Source organism: Eleginops maclovinus, chromosome 11 (genome assembly GCF_036324505.1).
Source record: "Eleginops maclovinus isolate JMC-PN-2008 ecotype Puerto Natales chromosome 11, JC_Emac_rtc_rv5, whole genome shotgun sequence".
Classification (NCBI taxonomy): Eukaryota; Metazoa; Chordata; class Actinopteri; order Perciformes; family Eleginopidae; genus Eleginops; species Eleginops maclovinus.
The window spans coordinates 5067405-5084941 of NC_086359.1; the positions used below are offsets into that span (position 1 = coordinate 5067405).

Sequence of the window (17537 nt, forward strand, 5' to 3'; positions counted from 1 at the left end):
TGATGTAAGCCATGGAGGGCCAGCTTGAACGCGAGTAACCCCGGCTGTTTTACCGAAAATAACCCGGGCACTGCAGCATCAGCACCAGGCAGCTGCGCAGGTGCGGCCTTTAAAGAGACAGCGGGGCCTGAAAGCTCACCAAAACCTTCCTCATGTTTACACAGACAGCAGAAACGAACTCGTACTTGGAGCCGAATCGATCATCGCTGTCAGGCTATATGGAAACACGAGAATCACATTTATTATTTTTTCCATGCGCACGAGAGCTTTATCCTAATGTATTCCCTTTCCTCTCATTTCCCCAGAGACAGCAGCCTCAAGTATCTCCATAATATACTTAAAAGGTTTAAATTGGCATCTGAGGGGCTCATTTGATTACACTTGCTAATCCTATCCGAATACATTAATGAACTTTGAATTAACTCCAACTTTATGTCACTCCCATGACATTCAATCAATGTTACGTCCTTAAACGGACCTGCAATTATCAACTATTAGTGTATTAACATAATGCCCTTTCCTCTCATGTAAAACCTTATTCTTCTATGGGGTTTGGATGAAGATTGGAGGAAACGTTCAAAACCAAAACACTATTTTTCCCGTCCAGTAGCATCCTGCCAGCAAACAGCAACGCCCTGTATCCCAGACCGGCGTGCGTACCACACAGACGCACTACCCGGTGAGGGGATAACGGTGCTGTACATCGAGCTGCTGCTGCTGAAGCATCTGCAGAGCTGTTTGCATTTTTCTTGTTCCATCCCTAAAACCGGGACTGAAGATAGTCATCATCACCGCTGCTGAGGATGTGTGAGAGTATTTCGATGCGAGTTCGGATCGGATGGATTCAATGAAAGGAATAATCTTAGCGAGGAGGAAAACCATGACAGGCATCCTGCTCCCCTGACGATTCTCGGGTATGCAGTCATAGTTTGAGGCCGGACATGATTTTAATCTCAGGAGTTGCTTTAGTGGATGCGGGATGGTGCGCGCCGCACCCCGAGATATATTGATAAGGTGATCACACAGCTCTGTCATTGAAAGCCTGTCAACCGCACCGGATTTTTCCTGGACTGTGGCGCACAGTGAGCATCTTGTTTATTTATTTGTTTAACTCACTAACTGTTTGGAGGACCTTCTGATGTGGAGGGATTGTGCCGTTTTGACCAAAAGGATCAACTGAGCACTGTTGCTCTCACCCAGAGAGGAGAACCAGGAGCATCTCACCTGTCAACACAATACGAAGTATGTGAAATGCGTGTGTGTGAAATGCAACACAAATTAGGGACTGGCTGGTAAAGCGTTATGTGTCCTCAGAATCATGACTCATCTACCTTTGTTTTAAAGACATCTTTTTCCTCATTTTGCATAAATAGTGTCTCATGTTTCCATCCCCATCAGTTTGTTGTTAACAGGTGCTTTTTTTGGAGAGCTGGCAGCATCACTGCTCTCTGACTGAAGTCACTGCAGAGTCGCCACACCACTGCAAAGCCACATTTAATAACCATATTTCATCCCCTTATAGGAGACTTTTAATATGGCTCTGTGTGTGTGCTCACATGTCCTAGCTTTAGGGCGGCACATGACAGACAAGGAGGCCTCCAATCTCACTGAGAGGCCATTAAAGCCTGTCAGGGTTTTACTGAGCTTATATGCAGGCTGGTAATGGAAGTTCACTAATGGCAGGGTGATCAATAGGAGCCATGGTCAATTTCCTTCACTTGGCTTCTCCACATGATGAGATTCTACTGCACATAGTAGCTGGACAATACAACACTATGTGGCCTTGCATGGCAGCAGTGGATGTTTGTATACGTCGTTGACTGTGCCATATCAGTCAGTATTTACCACAGGAACCTTGAATCTGACATGAATGATGTCACGAGGATATTTTTTATGAGGATAAATGCACCTGAGTTAATCTCAACTATGCAGGAGATGAATTGGTGTGAATAGGTTACAGAACAAAAGCCTCAGTCATCTATTTCTGACCAGGCATTGTTTGTGTCTATGTCTGTGTGTCATTATAATTTATTTGGTTTTTATTCCAAATGTATGCCTGTATGTACATAAATATGATTTTTTCCAACTGTGTCCCAACTATTCAGACACAAAAACATGCTTTTGATATTATTTTCCTTATACTTCAGACCATTCCCAGAGTTGCTTTACACTTTAACTCCCACATGACTTTTCTTGATTGCATTTAAACATGCATACACTTTAAACTCATAATTACATGGCTCTTTACAGCTACTCATGTACTCATTTGAATCATGTACATGATCCTCCTTCCTTTAGAAGAGGACAATTTTCTTTTGTTGAATTAATGAAATACTTAGATTCAGACACTGCAACACATCTTCAGTATGGGAATATTAAGTAGAAGAAGAAAGAGTTTCCTAATATTACGAAACTAATGGATCCGCAGCAACTACATGGTTCAAAAAACACTTCAGACAAGCCGCCTTGCCAAGAAAGAAATTCATGTGAATCAGCAGATTGAGTGTGCTGCAGGACTGAAACCAGATCCCAACTCCTCACACTTAGAATCTCATTCCCCTCAGCCAGTCCATAAAATAAAGTGTAATCAGATCAAATCCATCACCCTGTTTCAAGATGCAGTCATCCTAAAACCGTTCCTGCAACACACCTTTGTGTCCACACATCTGCTGAGGCACCGGTTTGCAAAGGATCAGCCAATGAACCGACTATAAAACTAATCAATAACATTTTGTCCTGATTATTAATTATTTCAATTATCTGCCTAAAGCTTTAACACATTTTCAAGGTGCATAATCAGCATCTCATGTGTTTCATATATAACAATGTATGGATATGAGGCTCCTTATATGAGTTATATGACATGTTTGTCCTCCTGGCAGCCTTTCATCATGGCTGAGAGGACACTGGATCAGGTCTCCGTCAGCATTCCCATGGAGGAGACCAAAATCCCCAGCGGCGCGCCTCCAGACGCCCCGCTGCTCATCCACTTGAAGAAAGTGGAGAACCACATCACTGAGGCTCAGCGCTTCTCCCACCTCCCACGCCGCTCTGCTGTGGACCTGGAGTTCAACGAGCTGTCCTACACCATCCGGGAGGGCCCCTGGTGGAGGAGGAGAGGTACTGTATAGAGCTCGCATAGTTACGGTGATGGATGAGAGGCAAGCGAGCACCACCCATGGTGATCGATATCTGGAGAGCAGAAATTTCAAGGGAGGCATTTAATAGCCGTTGTGACATTTAAGAAAAATATTTTTCCCTCTCAGTGGTAGTCGGTCTCTGGTGCTTTGCTCTTTTGTTCCGACACATGTAGCCAAGCCCTGTTCACACACACACCACACACACACACACACACACACACACACACACACACACACACACACACACACACACACACACACACACTTGCAGTTTTCCACCATGTTGTTGCAGGCCCGAGCTTTGCTGTGCTCAGCAGAGTTTAGACATAGTAAATAATTTACACTCGCAGGTTGGCACACTGCTCTCCTCTCTTTCCCCCGCGTTGTCTGACGGCGGGTGATGGCAGGCCCACGATTGATCGGCTCATGAAATATTAACGGCATTCCAACCCACCGCCATTACTTATGAGGAGCCCCCAACCTTTGGTCATCTTTGCTTGTCAACTCAACCAGCCACTCTGTAAACTATTACAGTCTGTATGTTGAGCAGGGTGGGGACTTCAGAGGTGATTCCCAGTATAGGCCCTTACATGATGCATTTGTGTTATTTTCAGTCTTGTGTAATATTGATGTGCATCATGAAAGGCTGGGCGCAGGAGTCCTTGTGGTTTCACTGTAAAACCTGAATGTATGGAGAGCATTCACGAGGAGGATCACAGGCAGAAAGCTTTTGATGCTCAAGTTGTTTCTGTGTAATGCTCCCCTTTTTGTTTATGTTGTATCTTCATGCTGCCTGCCTCTGCTCATCAGGCTGATGAGGAAGCATCTCAGCTTTTACTAATGAAGTGGAGCCTTTCATAGAGATGCTTTGCACTCTCTTTCCAAAACCTTCTGTCACATACAGCCTGCTCCTCATAACCCCTGTCTGCCCTGTGATTACCTCTGCCACTCACATGAAATAATATAGTCAGTGTGTTGCTCACACTCGACACGTCCTGTTGATTCTGAGGGACTTGTCTGTGTTTAGGTCTGGTTTGACAAGCTCAGAGTGGATCCACTGCAGTTCCTGTCTGCCTGATCAAAGCGGTAAAATAAATGACACCGAGCTAAAAGACTTTTGTTCTGCAGTGTGCTCAAGTAGTCAATGATTAATCCTTAAAAGAACACTTCATTATATGTCATTCCTGCTGACTTATGTGCAATTATACAGCTTGTAGAGGAAAAAAGGGTGAGCTTTATTTGTAATTTAATAAGTGCATGACACACTATGCATGAGTCATTTCTTAAAATATCTGTGGCGACCTGGAAGAGATGACAGAGAGGAAGAAATTGGAAACTGTATTTAGTTTATTGTCAAAGGGCTTATAGGTGCTGTATGAGCTTCCCGCCGTCTGCATTTGTTATTGTGGGTATCTCCTGACAAGGGTGGCCGTTAATCCCCGTCAGGATGGAGTTGCTGTGACCTCCTTTTTTATGTTGAGGGTGTTTTCCTCCTGGTGAGGTTTTCTCCTTGCTGGTGAAACACTACCCCAGTCAGGAGAGGGGAAGGGCAGGGAGTGAAAGGAGAGAAGGAAATATTTACACGCCTTCAGGTGATTTCAGCTTCGCATTTTGTTTTGTACTCCAAGTGCGTCTCTGCATCTGCATTGCTCATTTGTGAGGGGGAAGAAGAAGAGCAGTCAATTTACGGATAAAATCCCATCTTCTTCTTAACATGCTTGGACCTATTCAAATTCATCACCATGCCTGCAAACCATAACTCAAATGTATGACCGTGACACAAAGTGATTCATGATTACCTCTCAACTATAGTGTTGTGTTATTTTCGTGCAGAACGGCTAGGAAAATGTATGATAAGGTTTAATTGGATTGGAAATGAAAGCAGTGTTGTGTTAAGGTGAGTTTCTATAACTAATTTCAAGGCAATTCAAAGCGTTTCACACAAGACATAGTAAAAACAAAATAAATTAAACCAAAGAGAAAAGAAGGCAATTCATAAAGACATTGGAGATAGTTCAATATAATTGTAATTTGAACTATAATGTTTGCTTACTTGTCCTGTAATGTTAAACATATGGTCAGACAGGAGACAAAATGATGCTCTGTCTTGTGAAGAATGGTTGCAGTTTATGTGCTAAATGTACTGATGTCAGATTAGAAAATTATCTAGGACGTCAGACTGATCTCATTGTTTCATTTCGGTTCTTTCATCCTGTCATTGTCATTCTTCAGTGTGTGCAGCTCCACGGTGGGGACAAATGGATTTAGACGTGGTCCTATTTTTATAGCTGCTTGCAACTAACCATGATTAGTCAAATGAGTCTGATTTTTGCATTTAACTAAAGTTTAAATAGCTTAACTTAAAACCGGACTGTTCACACATCAAAGCCTGTGACGTCACAACAAAACCTTTTGTGGCTCCAGAGGAAGAGATACATTGCCTCTAGTGATGTGACTTGAGACATTTGGAGCCTGAGACTATGTTTGGAAATTTAAAAAATATCAGCTTACAGTACCACACCTCTGTAACCGACTAGCATAATGCACCTGATTCTACAACAGAAGTGATGCATTGTGGGATTTGTAGGCACAAGGTTTTGACAAGGAAAAAAAAGTATAGGGTGGAAAATATGATAAATGATTACACATCTACATCCAACAGTACATACGTAATCTGCGGTCTATCTTTTAAACCTGTATCTATCATCGTGTGCACATGACTGCACTTTATACACAAAGGTTATAATTCTGTTGAGGCGAAAAAGGCTTTCATTTAAGGAGCAACAGCTGCCTTTGGACGTTTGCATATAGTTTATTTAACAAGGTAAAACATAAAATATGTAACAAATAAAAAAGGTACCAGTATTTGAATTGCATTCCAGCAAATATTATCCATGAGCCAGATTTATCTACACCATCCTTTAAGAATGTTGGTAAAGAAACGATTCACTGTGAGAGAGAAATAACTTACATTATTTTCCAGCTGAGAGATTTGAGTTGACAACTCTTTCAAAGGGTCCAATTTGAGGGTGACCCCGACCTTAATTATGACTCATAATAATTTGTCTAACAATTACTGTGAAATATCCTGTGAGATCAGACTCAGTGTGTACTGTCACATGCTGTTATAGCGTCGCGTCGTTGACAGCGAGGTGAGCCGTCTCCTCTGTGGCCCGCCTGCAGCCGTGCACAGATGAGCCCATTATTATGCGCGACCTACAGCACCGGGTTAGAACATCAGTATGCACCGCATGCCAGAGCAGGGCTGCTTCCCTGACAGCAGGCTGCTCTGCTGTCTGAGTGGAGGCTGTCTGATGTAATAACACTGCATGGGAGGAGGGGTCTCTGCCATTAGACTACTTTACTCCCACAGTGAGGGTTTGAGGGTGCTGGCAGCTCTGTTGAGACCCTAATTACAACTCTTGAGACAGGAAGAAGCATCCCTGAAGACAGTGGAGAAATGGGAGACGCGAAAGAGACAGGGGTGACAATAAGGCAGGCACTTTTCAAACGTTCCATATCTGGAAGCTTTCAGAATCGGTTCTCAAAATGTTAAAACCTGAGTCGTCATCATCATAAGAAGGCCTCACAACTTCAACCTTTTTTAAAAGTGCTGCAGCCTGTGGTTTATGTGCTGGCGCCACTGAGGGAGCAATGATCCAGTCTTGTATATATATTTTTAAAAATCTGTTCTACAGTAATGTCTTGCAGCACACCTGATACCCAGCTACATAAAATGCAGTACATATTCTCAGTAGCCAAATTCACTTTGAATTATTTATTTTCCCTAGACATAAATAACAGCAAATGTTTCTGTCTGACTCTCCTTATAAATTGTTTAACAAATATATTATATAAATAAATATATTACATCCAAAAAAAGGTAATTATTGTGTCAGTGTGTTAAGGGGCTCTATTAAGCTCATTTTCAGCTTCATATTTGTATTTTCTGTCTCTACTGTGACGTGTTTCCATGCTTTAATGTTCAAAAAGCTCTTTATTTTTGCTCATACTGCCTGTGCTCCAGCACCTCTTTTCTCCCTTTGTCTGAAACCAGATCCCAGTCCGTTCTGATTGGTTAGCTGGCCAGCTCTGTTGTGATTGGTTAATAGCTTAGAGAGGTCCCGCCCATTGTGCTAGCCAATCGAAGCATAGTGATGTCACTTAGGAAGTAAACAAAAGAGTCCAATGAAGGCGGTTTGAGGGGATATTTGCCTTTGCAGACCATTTACATGCACACAAACCTACAGGAAAGGGAAAACCCCCACAAGCACAGGGTCCTTAAGAAAAAGAAATAAATGGGTTGTTACCTGAGTGGGTGGGGTTTCAGCATCTTTGTTACACGTTCAGACTATCTATCCACCTGATTGTTATTCCTAAAAAGCACAATTTCAAGATGATTCTTTAAATCTTTGCTGAAGTGTAGCCTGCAGATCCGCAGCATCAGTAGCCTCGTGGTTCCTTGTGCTCGGATTTAATAGGCTGTGACTTTCACTGCTGGAGTGAAATTAGTCTCTCTGTCTGCATCATTATCTGCAGAAACACTTGTGTCACCGTGCAACACCGCTCAGGAAGTGACAACAGTGGAAACAGGTCATTACACTCGACTGCTATTCAACCTGTTTTATATATTCTCACTGTCAATTTATGAAGGCGATATTTAAGTGAGCAGAAGGACCATGACTTATATAACTGTTGAAAATGAAATGAATGCAGGATGTAAGAGAACGTTGTGTCAGCTGTTTTATTTGTAGAGCACTCACATTCTTATGGCTTCATATCTTTTGCTACAATAATTTCCCACATGAGTACACTGTAAACCAATGGAAGAATATAGGGTATAAATAAACCAAAAAGGTAATTTCATACCTCAATCACTTGAAAATCACTCTGCTTTGTTTTTAGTGATTGCTGAATGTGAAAAATACACTAGAGATATTCATGTGGGTCTAGTGAATTGGCTAGAAATATATAACTTAATGTAACAATTGTTTTACATTAAGTTACATACCAAGTGTAGTAAAAATGTCAGAGAATGATTGATAAGAGCAATTTCAGAGTAATAACACCACGTTAAATAATATGTATTTGTTCTATCTTTGTCAGGTTACAAAGCCTTACTGAAGTGTCTGTCGGGAAGATTCAGAAACAAGGAGCTGATCGGCATCATGGGGCCTTCTGGAGCCGGGAAATCCACCCTGATGAATATCCTGGCGGGGTACAGGTGAGATATAGAAGATATTACCTTTGATTTAATTTAGAGCTTTCAAAAAATTGCAGCAAAATCGTTATATTTTCTTATGGGAAACAGAGAGACGGGCATGAAGGGCCAGATCCTGGTGAACGGTCGACCCAGGGACCTGAGGACCTTCAGGAAGATGTCGTGCTACATCATGCAGGACGACATGCTGCTTCCTCACCTCAACGTGCGGGAGGCCATGATGGTAATGTTGTCTAAAGATAACAGAACACAAACACCTCATTAAATCCTAAATGTGGAATAATAATGTCTCTCTGTCTGCAGGTTTCTGCCAATCTGAAACTGAATGAGATCATGCAGGTCAAAAAGGAACTTGTAAGTCTGAATATATATCGATTGCATTTACATTGCAATATTCCAACCATGAGTAATGTCAATAATAGTACCTATCCATTTAATATCTTGTCAAGTGTGTAATTGCATATTGTTGAGCCAGCCTAATTTATGGTTGTAATGGATTTACAGGATTTATGCATCACCTTAACGAAGTATCTGTTTCACTGGATTAGCCATTAGAGATACCTTCATCTGTTTCCTTTAGTAGTTATAATAACATAATATTGATATTATTGATGATTATCCTGGCTGATATTGTCTGCAGCGTGGTCCTTCTTGGCTTTAGTTTCTTACATAACCCTACCCCAAGTAGAACAAAGCAGACACATGTTATTTTCTAATAACTTTAAAGCGTTTACTTTCTGAAATGGATGGATTTATACATCTATTTTAATGCAAAATGTGTCTCTTTGCTTGATATTTGGACCCTCCCTAACACCTAAATAACTAAAAATGTATGCTTCTCTAAAATGGGACACTCAAATATGTGTTATATAGAGATTGTTATCAAATACAATAAAGAAAATATGTCATTAATAGCCTAGTCCTAAACACTACCACATTATAAAATATGTATATTTTTGTCTGTATTTTTTCAAGTAAGGTGACCAGGCACCATTTATATGATCTGATATGTAAATACTAAAGATCTTTTCATAAAAATAGGTTACTATTTAATTCACCCTCTATCATAGTGCAGGGAAATCTACACAAACAAAGAGGCCCGTATTTATCAATGGACTCACACCATGAAAGTCAATTGTATCACTCTCATCACTTATGTGTCATCGTGTACGGACATCCCTCTCTGTGTGTGTGTGTAGGTGGATGAGATCCTGACTGCTCTGGGTCTGCAAGAGTGCGCTCAGACACGCACCAACGCTCTCTCCGGAGGTCAGTGTAAAAGGCTGGCCATCGCCCTCGAGCTGGTCAACAACCCGCCTGTCATGTTCTTTGACGAGCCCACCAGGTAGGTCATTTTTCAGCTGCTGTGAGGGTGTGTATTTTCAATTCAAATGTTCTTTTTCGTGGCTTTCTTCCTTCAATTCCTTCAAGCCACATTTAAACGAGACATTTCTAATGCGTTGTCTTTTAATTAATTGGTTTACCTCAGAGTTGGGATGGCTTGTTCGGCTTCAGATGATGTGTTGATGCAATATGATTTGTGGTTTATTAACCACAACAAAGAAAATAGGGCCTTTACAATAGTCGAACAAATCAAAACAAAAGAGGCAAAACCCAAATAATATGGTAAACTAACTGTCTTTCTTTCTATTATGTGTACGTAATGAAACTTAATGGGTACAAAACTGTGTCCCTACGGCATCTTCCACACAGTTTGCCCATACCTGTGTCTCTTAAAGGGTGGCGTCGTAGTTTTTTATGGTTGCTTGATTACAGAGCTCATAACTAGGTGAAAATATTTGGCTTTTTCAAAGAAAAATACCCCAAAAGCTGCCTCTAACACATCTATCTGTCTGGTTTCCTGTCTCTCCTTGTGTCCCGTCCCAGTGGTCTGGACAGCTCGTCCTGCTTCCAGGTGGTCTCCCTCATGAAGTCTCTGGCTCTGGGAGGAAGGACAATCATCTGCACCATTCACCAGCCCAGTGCCAAGCTCTTTGAGATGTTTGATAAGGTAACTTGAGTGCTTATAGTGCCGGACACGTCTATCTTTCCATTAGGCTGCTGCTCAGACCCGGGCGCTACAGGTTAGCATGATTCACTTTGTCCAGCCGCGCCGGAGTCGATACGCAGCCCTGATGTTTGTCCGTCGTTCATATATTATTCAGAGAGTCGGTGTGTTGGAAACAATGTTGATTACTACGTACAGTACCTGTGTTCCCTCTGCAGCTCTACATCCTCAGTCAGGGTCAGTGCATATACAAGGGCACAGTCCCTTACCTCATCCCTTATCTGAAGAGCCTAGGCCTCCACTGCCCGACGTATCACAATCCTGCTGACTTCAGTAAGTCCAGCCTCTCCTTTAAAATAAGTGTGTGTGTCTGTGTGTGTCTGTGTTGTTGTTCTTACCATCCTGTCCTCTCCATCCACAGTCATTGAGGTGGCGTCAGGGGAGTATGGGGATCTGAATTCAGTGCTGTTCGAGGCGGTCCAGGGTGGACTGTGCTCCGATGCTAGCAAGAAGAACTCCGGAGACAAAAGTGACTCCTCCTGTCCCTCTTCATGTCCCAGTGTGAGTAAAACCACCCTTCTCTTCAAGTATCACACCTTTATGTTTCATTTTAAAGAGGCTCTTTTGAGTTTTCCCTTTCCTGTAGTGTGCTATACATTTTTTAGTGCATGTAAATGGTCTCCAAAGGCTAAAATCCCAAAATCCCTCCAAAAGTAGTTTCTCTCCCATACACTACCCTACCTGCTTGAGTGACATCCCTATATAACACTCACATGTCTATTGGCTAGCCCTCCAACACATTGCACGTGATAGACTAAAAGGCGGGACATCTCTAATTTACGACCAATCACAACAGAGCCGGCCAGCTAACCAATCAGAGCAGACTGGGCTCTGGTTTCAGACAGAGGGTAAAAAGAGTATGAGAAAAATAAAGGGCTTTTTGTGCATGCATTTACACATATCAGCATTAGATGCATCCATTTAGACCTTAAGTACTCAACTTAACTACATTTTTTGGAGTTCAAATAAGTTTACATAGCAAGAAGAAGAACATCAAAGGTGAGCACACGGGGAACGATGTCAGAGCCAAACCAAACAACCCGTAGCTCTTCCCCTGTGTATGTGATCCAAACTGTTCCTCCTCTGCTCCACTCCATCGATCCGTCTCCCCCGCCTTGCTTAGCTTCCTCTCACTCTTTCTTTCACAGCCTCGTACATCACTTTTGATAAGAGCATCAGCTAAATGCTAAAATGGTAAATGTAAACCACCGACAGCACTTTGATATTCCATTACTCCTGCATGGTGCAGTTTTGCCCTTTTTAAACATCTCGTCAATTTATGGATTTCCTCTGTTTGCCCTTTCTATCTATCTGGATTTTTCTGTGCAGGGATTATGGTGTTATTTTTAATACTGCCTTTGAATGCGTGATTAAAGTTGTCATTATAACGTTAGTGACTTTCCTCTCCCGCTAAAAATATCTGCCATTATTCATCACTACTGTTTGCAACGTGCCATAGCAGAGGGCTCTTTGATCCTTATTGCAAATGGTTTTCGTGTGTCGAGTGTGCATTACATAACTGACTCCATGATGTCCCAATTTCTGTCCACAGGAGATAGGAACCCTTGAGAAACATAGCTTTGCTACCAGTACATTCACACAGTTCCGCATCCTCTTCAAAAGGACCTTCATTACGATATGCAGGGACATGGTAATAATAATGAAATATTAACTATTCCTGCTCAAACTCAACCAAATAAATCCATATTTTATTCTCTGCATCAATTAAGGGCTTTTGAGTTGTGCTGATGTTGGTTTGTTTGTGTGTTTTTAAGGTGCTGACCCACCTAAGGGTGATGTCCCACATCTGTATTGGCGTGCTGATTGGCTTGCTTTATCTCAAGATTGGAAATGATGCCAGCAAGGTCTTCAACAACACTGGCTTCCTCTTTTTTTCCATGTTGTTCCTCATGTTTGCTGCACTGATGCCCACCATCCTAACATGTAAGATGTTTAGTCTCTTGAGAAATTGGAGCTTTGATTTGCCGTGTTGTTTGCTTCCTTGTTGAAGTCTTTACCGCTGCTGTTGTCCCGCAGTTCCTCTGGAGATGTCCGTGTTCATGCGGGAACATCTCAACTACTGGTACAGCCTGAAGGCCTATTACCTGGCCAAAACCATGGCTGACATACCATTCCAGGTAATGATCGTATAACTGTGCAAACAATGGGTTGGACAATGGAGTACGGTGTTTTTCAAACTTCAAAATCTCTTCTACAGGTGATTTGTCCGATCTTGTACTGTAGTATTGTGTACTGGATGACTGAGCAGCCTCCAGAGGTGGGACGCTACCTGCTCTTTATGGCTTTGTCCACTTCCACAGCCTTGGTGGCGCAATCCCTAGGTCTGCTTATAGGGGCTGCATCTACATCTCTGCAGGTAGGCCTTAAAGTCCTCTTCCTGTAAAAATAAGTTTTGTTTTTTGTTACTTAAGTTTGGCATTTGACCTTCACTGTGAGAGACAGCTGACGAGTAACAATAGTGAAGTAACACAGCAATATAACTCATTCCTTTAGCTGCAGAGAAACATTTTATAAGTACATACAGACTTGAATACTATGCGTTTGTTCCACAGGTGGCAACCTTTGTGGGTCCAGTCACAGCCATACCAGTACTCCTCTTCTCCGGCTTCTTTGTCAATTTTGACACCATTCCCAAATACCTGCAGTGGAGCTCGTACGTTTCCTATGTCAGGTACTGTCATCAACTTATTCCTTTTCAAAGAGTAAGACTAAATTCCCTTCTGCCATTGGTCTTGTCAGGCTTTCTTTGATGTGAAATATCTCACGAGCTTAGGCTCCCAAGTTAACCATTTCCACTCTCAGGTACGGCTTTGAGGGGGTGATACTCTCCATCTATGGGATGAACCGGTCGGAGCTGGAGTGCCCGGGCCTGGTGTGTAAGTTCCAAAAACCAGAGGAGGTCCTGCAGCTGCTGGATGTGGAGGATGCAAAGCTCTACGTTGACTTCATGGTGCTGGGCGGTTTCTTTGTGGTCCTCAGACTGGCAACTTACCTGGTTCTGCGCTACAAAGTCAAGTCAGAGCGTTAGGACGTCCAGAGGCTGACGGCTTTGGATGTTTGCACATATCCCAGCAGTGTGAGATGGTTAGCAAACATATAGTGTCTCATTCTTCGTCTCAAACCTTTCATACAGTACATGTACAAAGACATACACAACTCCAGCACATAAACACATCCGAAGCTGTGCTGCAACACCAAACTGTACAGAGTAATATTATCTTTTAGACAGTTTGTTTTTGCAAGAAAGGGAACATCTCTTTCTTCCCATTATTATCCTTCAGGTAATAGTATTTTTCAAATCACCATTACCTTCCAAAACTATTGTGTATCTGCACTATACATAAACTGAATACCGAACAAAGTAACAAAAAGCATGTGTCTTTAAACTGAGAAATTGTGGCCAGTCCAAGAAAGTGCCACACGAATCATAAGCTCAAGCGTCGGGTTTATGGGGAGCCATAGAACCACCACCTTGGTGCAGGAGGGTACAACAACGTGTAGCTTCTCAATCAAATGCCTGAAAAGATCATCATAACATCTGACTCCACATCAGCATCAGATTTCAAGACGGACATCTTCAAAAATGCCATTAGGAAAAAAGGAAACTCACAGAGCCAGAACAGAAAACTTTTTCTTGCTCTTCTGTAGAAACATCCCATCAGGTACCAGGACGATGAACTTTATGGCTTTTCTTTACCGAACGACACTTTAACAAACCACTGAATCATTTTTGCAGGACTTTCAGCCCTACCATTGCTGGTGGTAGAACCCAGGCCTCTGATTCATTTCCATAATATAACACGTTTGTCTCATTGTGGAAGCATCCAGAAAGCAAGCATGGCTGCTGTCTCCAGCTGCTGCACAGAGGGAGTACGGTGAAGTGCAACAGCCTGTAAAAAAAGTCTAATCAGTGTCCCTCTTTCGACACAGTTTTTTGAACTGCTTGTTTCCACTCATTCTCATTGTATGACTCTTTAGCTGCCTCCTCCCTTGAACTCCTTCTCTTTCTCTCTGCTTTGCTGATGTCTGACAGATGTGTGTTGTCCGAAACAATGCTAGATATCTTGAAACGCTGGCTGGGCAGTTTTTCGTGCCTCCGAACTAGAATGATTTGAGTTTCCTCTGCTTTATTGTTTGCACATACACCTTATGTCAACACACACACACACACACACACACACACACACACACACACACACACACACACACACACACACACACACACACACACACACACACACACACACACACACACACACACCCATGGCAATGTTTAGAAGAGCCTTTCCTTGTTGCAGGGCAATGCAAATATTTTCCAATAGACTTGCTATGAAATATTTCTTACTTAAACTATGCTACTTAGTAATCCTTATTATAATGCATAAAACAATGTGGGTATATAATCAATGATTGTACAGTGAGTATGTCATGCTGTAAACAAATGTACATTTTGCACTTTTCAATGTATGTTTATCCTTTATTTTTATTTATTTTACTTTATTTTTATATATCTATGTGATGAGCGCTGCTTGATAGTATAATGGGAAAACAGCAACCGAATGTTGCATGTCCAAATTAGGAATGAAATTTATGAAATAGTAAATTTCAGAGTAAAGCGTAACGAGTTCCTTTTTCTCATCCAAATGTATGTATCCTGCCGTGGAGATGCAAATACTCTGCTTTCTGCTGAACACTTTTAGAATATCTGGGACAGAGTGCGTCACTGGTGCAGATTAAAAGAAAAAAGAAAAAGAGAATCAGGAGTGAGAATGTGATGTAGAAAAATGTGTGAAATGTGCTGGAAGGAAGAAGACAAGAGACAGCCAAATGTATAATTATGTAGCTGAAGAGACTGGCGGTGTCTTTAGAAACTGGAGGAGAGAGCAGTGATCGCTGATCTGCTTCACTGTTCAGCAGGTGGAGTCCTGCAGACAGAGGGCTGCAGGTGGACGTCTGGATCCTGTCATTAATAGCAATAGTTAACATTGTGATGCTAGTTATACCTCCCAAAGCTGTGGCATCAGTCATATGTTGTTTACTGAGAGCTTGATTTGAGACTTTTTTTGTTCCTAACCCTTTTATTATGTGCAATAACCATCCAATGGTGTTTTCATGAAGGGAGTCCTGCAGTCTGTCTCTTTCTTATCTTTTATTATGTTTTTGAAAAGACCCTGTTGAGGGTTCAATAAGAGGGACAGAAGCAGATCAATAATATTAAAACGTACTGTAGACGGGTCTCCATAAGCTGAAAATACCAGTGATATTTACCACTTTAATGTCAGACTCCGTCAAAGTTCTCAAGTGAGTGCAGGAAAATGTATAAAAGTTTTAGGGCCATTACAGCAGAGATGTGTTTTATTCTTCCACAAATTACACGAAAAGCCCAAGAGTTGGTAGCAGACCTGCAAGGATGACTTTGTATGGAGAAGATAAAGAGCTATAACCCTGGAGAAAAGCAGGGATAATTAGCAGCGTTGCAGTCATTAACAAGTCTGGGAACGTCTCGGCCTCAGGTCTTAATGACTGTGGTACCAAAGAAGAAAACAAATTATCCTTCCTCTGCTGCGAAATGTGAAAGTGTGAGGGTTCATCTCTCAGCAAAATGTCATTGTCAAATCTTTTTCATTACATTTCTGGCCAAAGAATGAGCTCTGAAAAGCCGCCCACAATGTTTGGTGTAATTTAAATCCCACTGGATTTTTCTGCTAATTGGATTTTCAATCTATCCTGAAATTGTTTCTTGAGATTTTTATTTTCCATTGTCATTTTTAGGTCTTAAAAGTGATCACTGATAAATATTATTTGGCTCCAGTGGAGAAAAATCACAGGTGAGCAGTATTGTGGAAGTGTGCAGGATGCAGCTGATGAGCGAAGCTTGTTCACTCTTCTTTCACACTTTTAATTATCATGTCACTATTCCACCTGTTATAATAAGCCACCTGAAAGTGCACTCTAACATGCATGGTTACTGATTATATGCAGGCTATTCCTGCAGAGCGTTGCGATGGTCTGATTGATAGTGTTGGAAGGCTGTTCAACACTGACTGTCTTTTTAAAATTTTTGTTTTATACATTTTGTTTATCATTTACAGATTAACTAATGGTTTCATAACAAAAAAATGCAAGTTCTCTATACTGAACGCTGTTCCAAGGATTATAATAAAGATCATTTATAACCTTTGCCCTTGCTCAGAGAGATGATTCGGTCAAACATCAGACTGAGTTCATTTGTGGGGCTACACATGGCCACAAAGATAATTAAGTTAACATCTATTTGGTAATAAGTGGTTCTTATTTCACAAGTGTATGTCAGTAAGATCAATTAATTACAGTTTCTCCATGCACACAGGTTAATAGGGCACTGATGTAGTCTACTGGAATTTGTAGGGGCCCTATTATACTCATTTTCAGGTTTGTGTTTGTATTTTTGACCTTTACTGTTACATGTTGACATGCTTTAATGTTCACACTGCCTTTGCAGCACTTCTTTTCACCCTCTGTCTGAAACCAGAAGCTTGGTTGGGGTTTCATGTCACGTATTAATATAAAAAAAATCTCTTTTATTAAAGCAAATACCTCTTACTTTATAATGTAAGCGCTATTGTTGTCAATTGAATTAAATGAATAAAATATTATGAGAAGTATTCTTTAAAAAATGGAAAGCTGGGTGTGAGTATCTCCAAAAGCCTTCATCCCGAAGGCAGCATTGTCCTGATGATTGCAAAAGCAGTAAACACAATGCGGCATGATCGTTCAAGTACTTCTGCAAATGTGCATAATGCCTCTATTATAGTGGGGGAGCAGTGTATTCCAAAATAACGTATATTCATTATTACACGAGGAAGCTGAAAGCAGGATGCAAAAGAAAGGCAATGGGACTTTAAGAAAGATTTGATTGATTTTTTAAAATCCCAGTGCTTTAGTCAGACAGATTGGGTCTTGTTAGGACATTACATTTCAGACTTAAACCATGAGCTGCATCTGTTGTTCCAGAAAGATTTGGTTAGATAAAATGGCAAGTAGCAAAATTGAAAACATCAAATAAATATTAAATCATTTTGGATTTATTCAGCTATTATCCAGCCTC

At 41.4% G+C, this 17537-nt stretch overlaps 1 protein-coding gene across 1 annotated transcript; it reads left to right on the plus strand.

The window, feature by feature from the left end:
- Positions 1–697: 697 nt before the first annotated feature.
- On the plus strand, positions 698–17039 carry abcg4a (ATP-binding cassette, sub-family G (WHITE), member 4a). The gene is made up of 15 exons (XM_063894480.1): positions 698–1242; positions 2883–3120; positions 8247–8364; positions 8452–8584; positions 8665–8715; positions 9561–9706; positions 10249–10372; positions 10588–10702; positions 10791–10930; positions 11982–12080; positions 12205–12373; positions 12467–12567; positions 12648–12806; positions 13003–13121; positions 13253–17039. Exons 2-15 carry the CDS (start codon positions 2892–2894, stop codon positions 13476–13478), a joined length of 1929 nt encoding a protein of 642 aa, XP_063750550.1. The 5' UTR covers positions 698–1242; positions 2883–2891; the 3' UTR covers positions 13479–17039.
- The last annotated feature ends 498 nt before the right edge of the window (positions 17040–17537 follow it).

Coding starts and splice junctions, on each gene's coding strand:
- abcg4a (XM_063894480.1), top strand. CDS start 2,892: ATGGCTGAGAGGACACTGGATCAGGTCTCCGTCAGCATTCCCATGGAG. Junction 9,707..10,248: donor TTCTTTGACGAGCCCACCAG/GTAGGTCATTTT, acceptor GTCCCGTCCCAG/TGGTCTGGACAGCTCGTCCT. Junction 10,931..11,981: donor GTCCCTCTTCATGTCCCAGT/GTGAGTAAAACC, acceptor TTCTGTCCACAG/GAGATAGGAACCCTTGAGAA.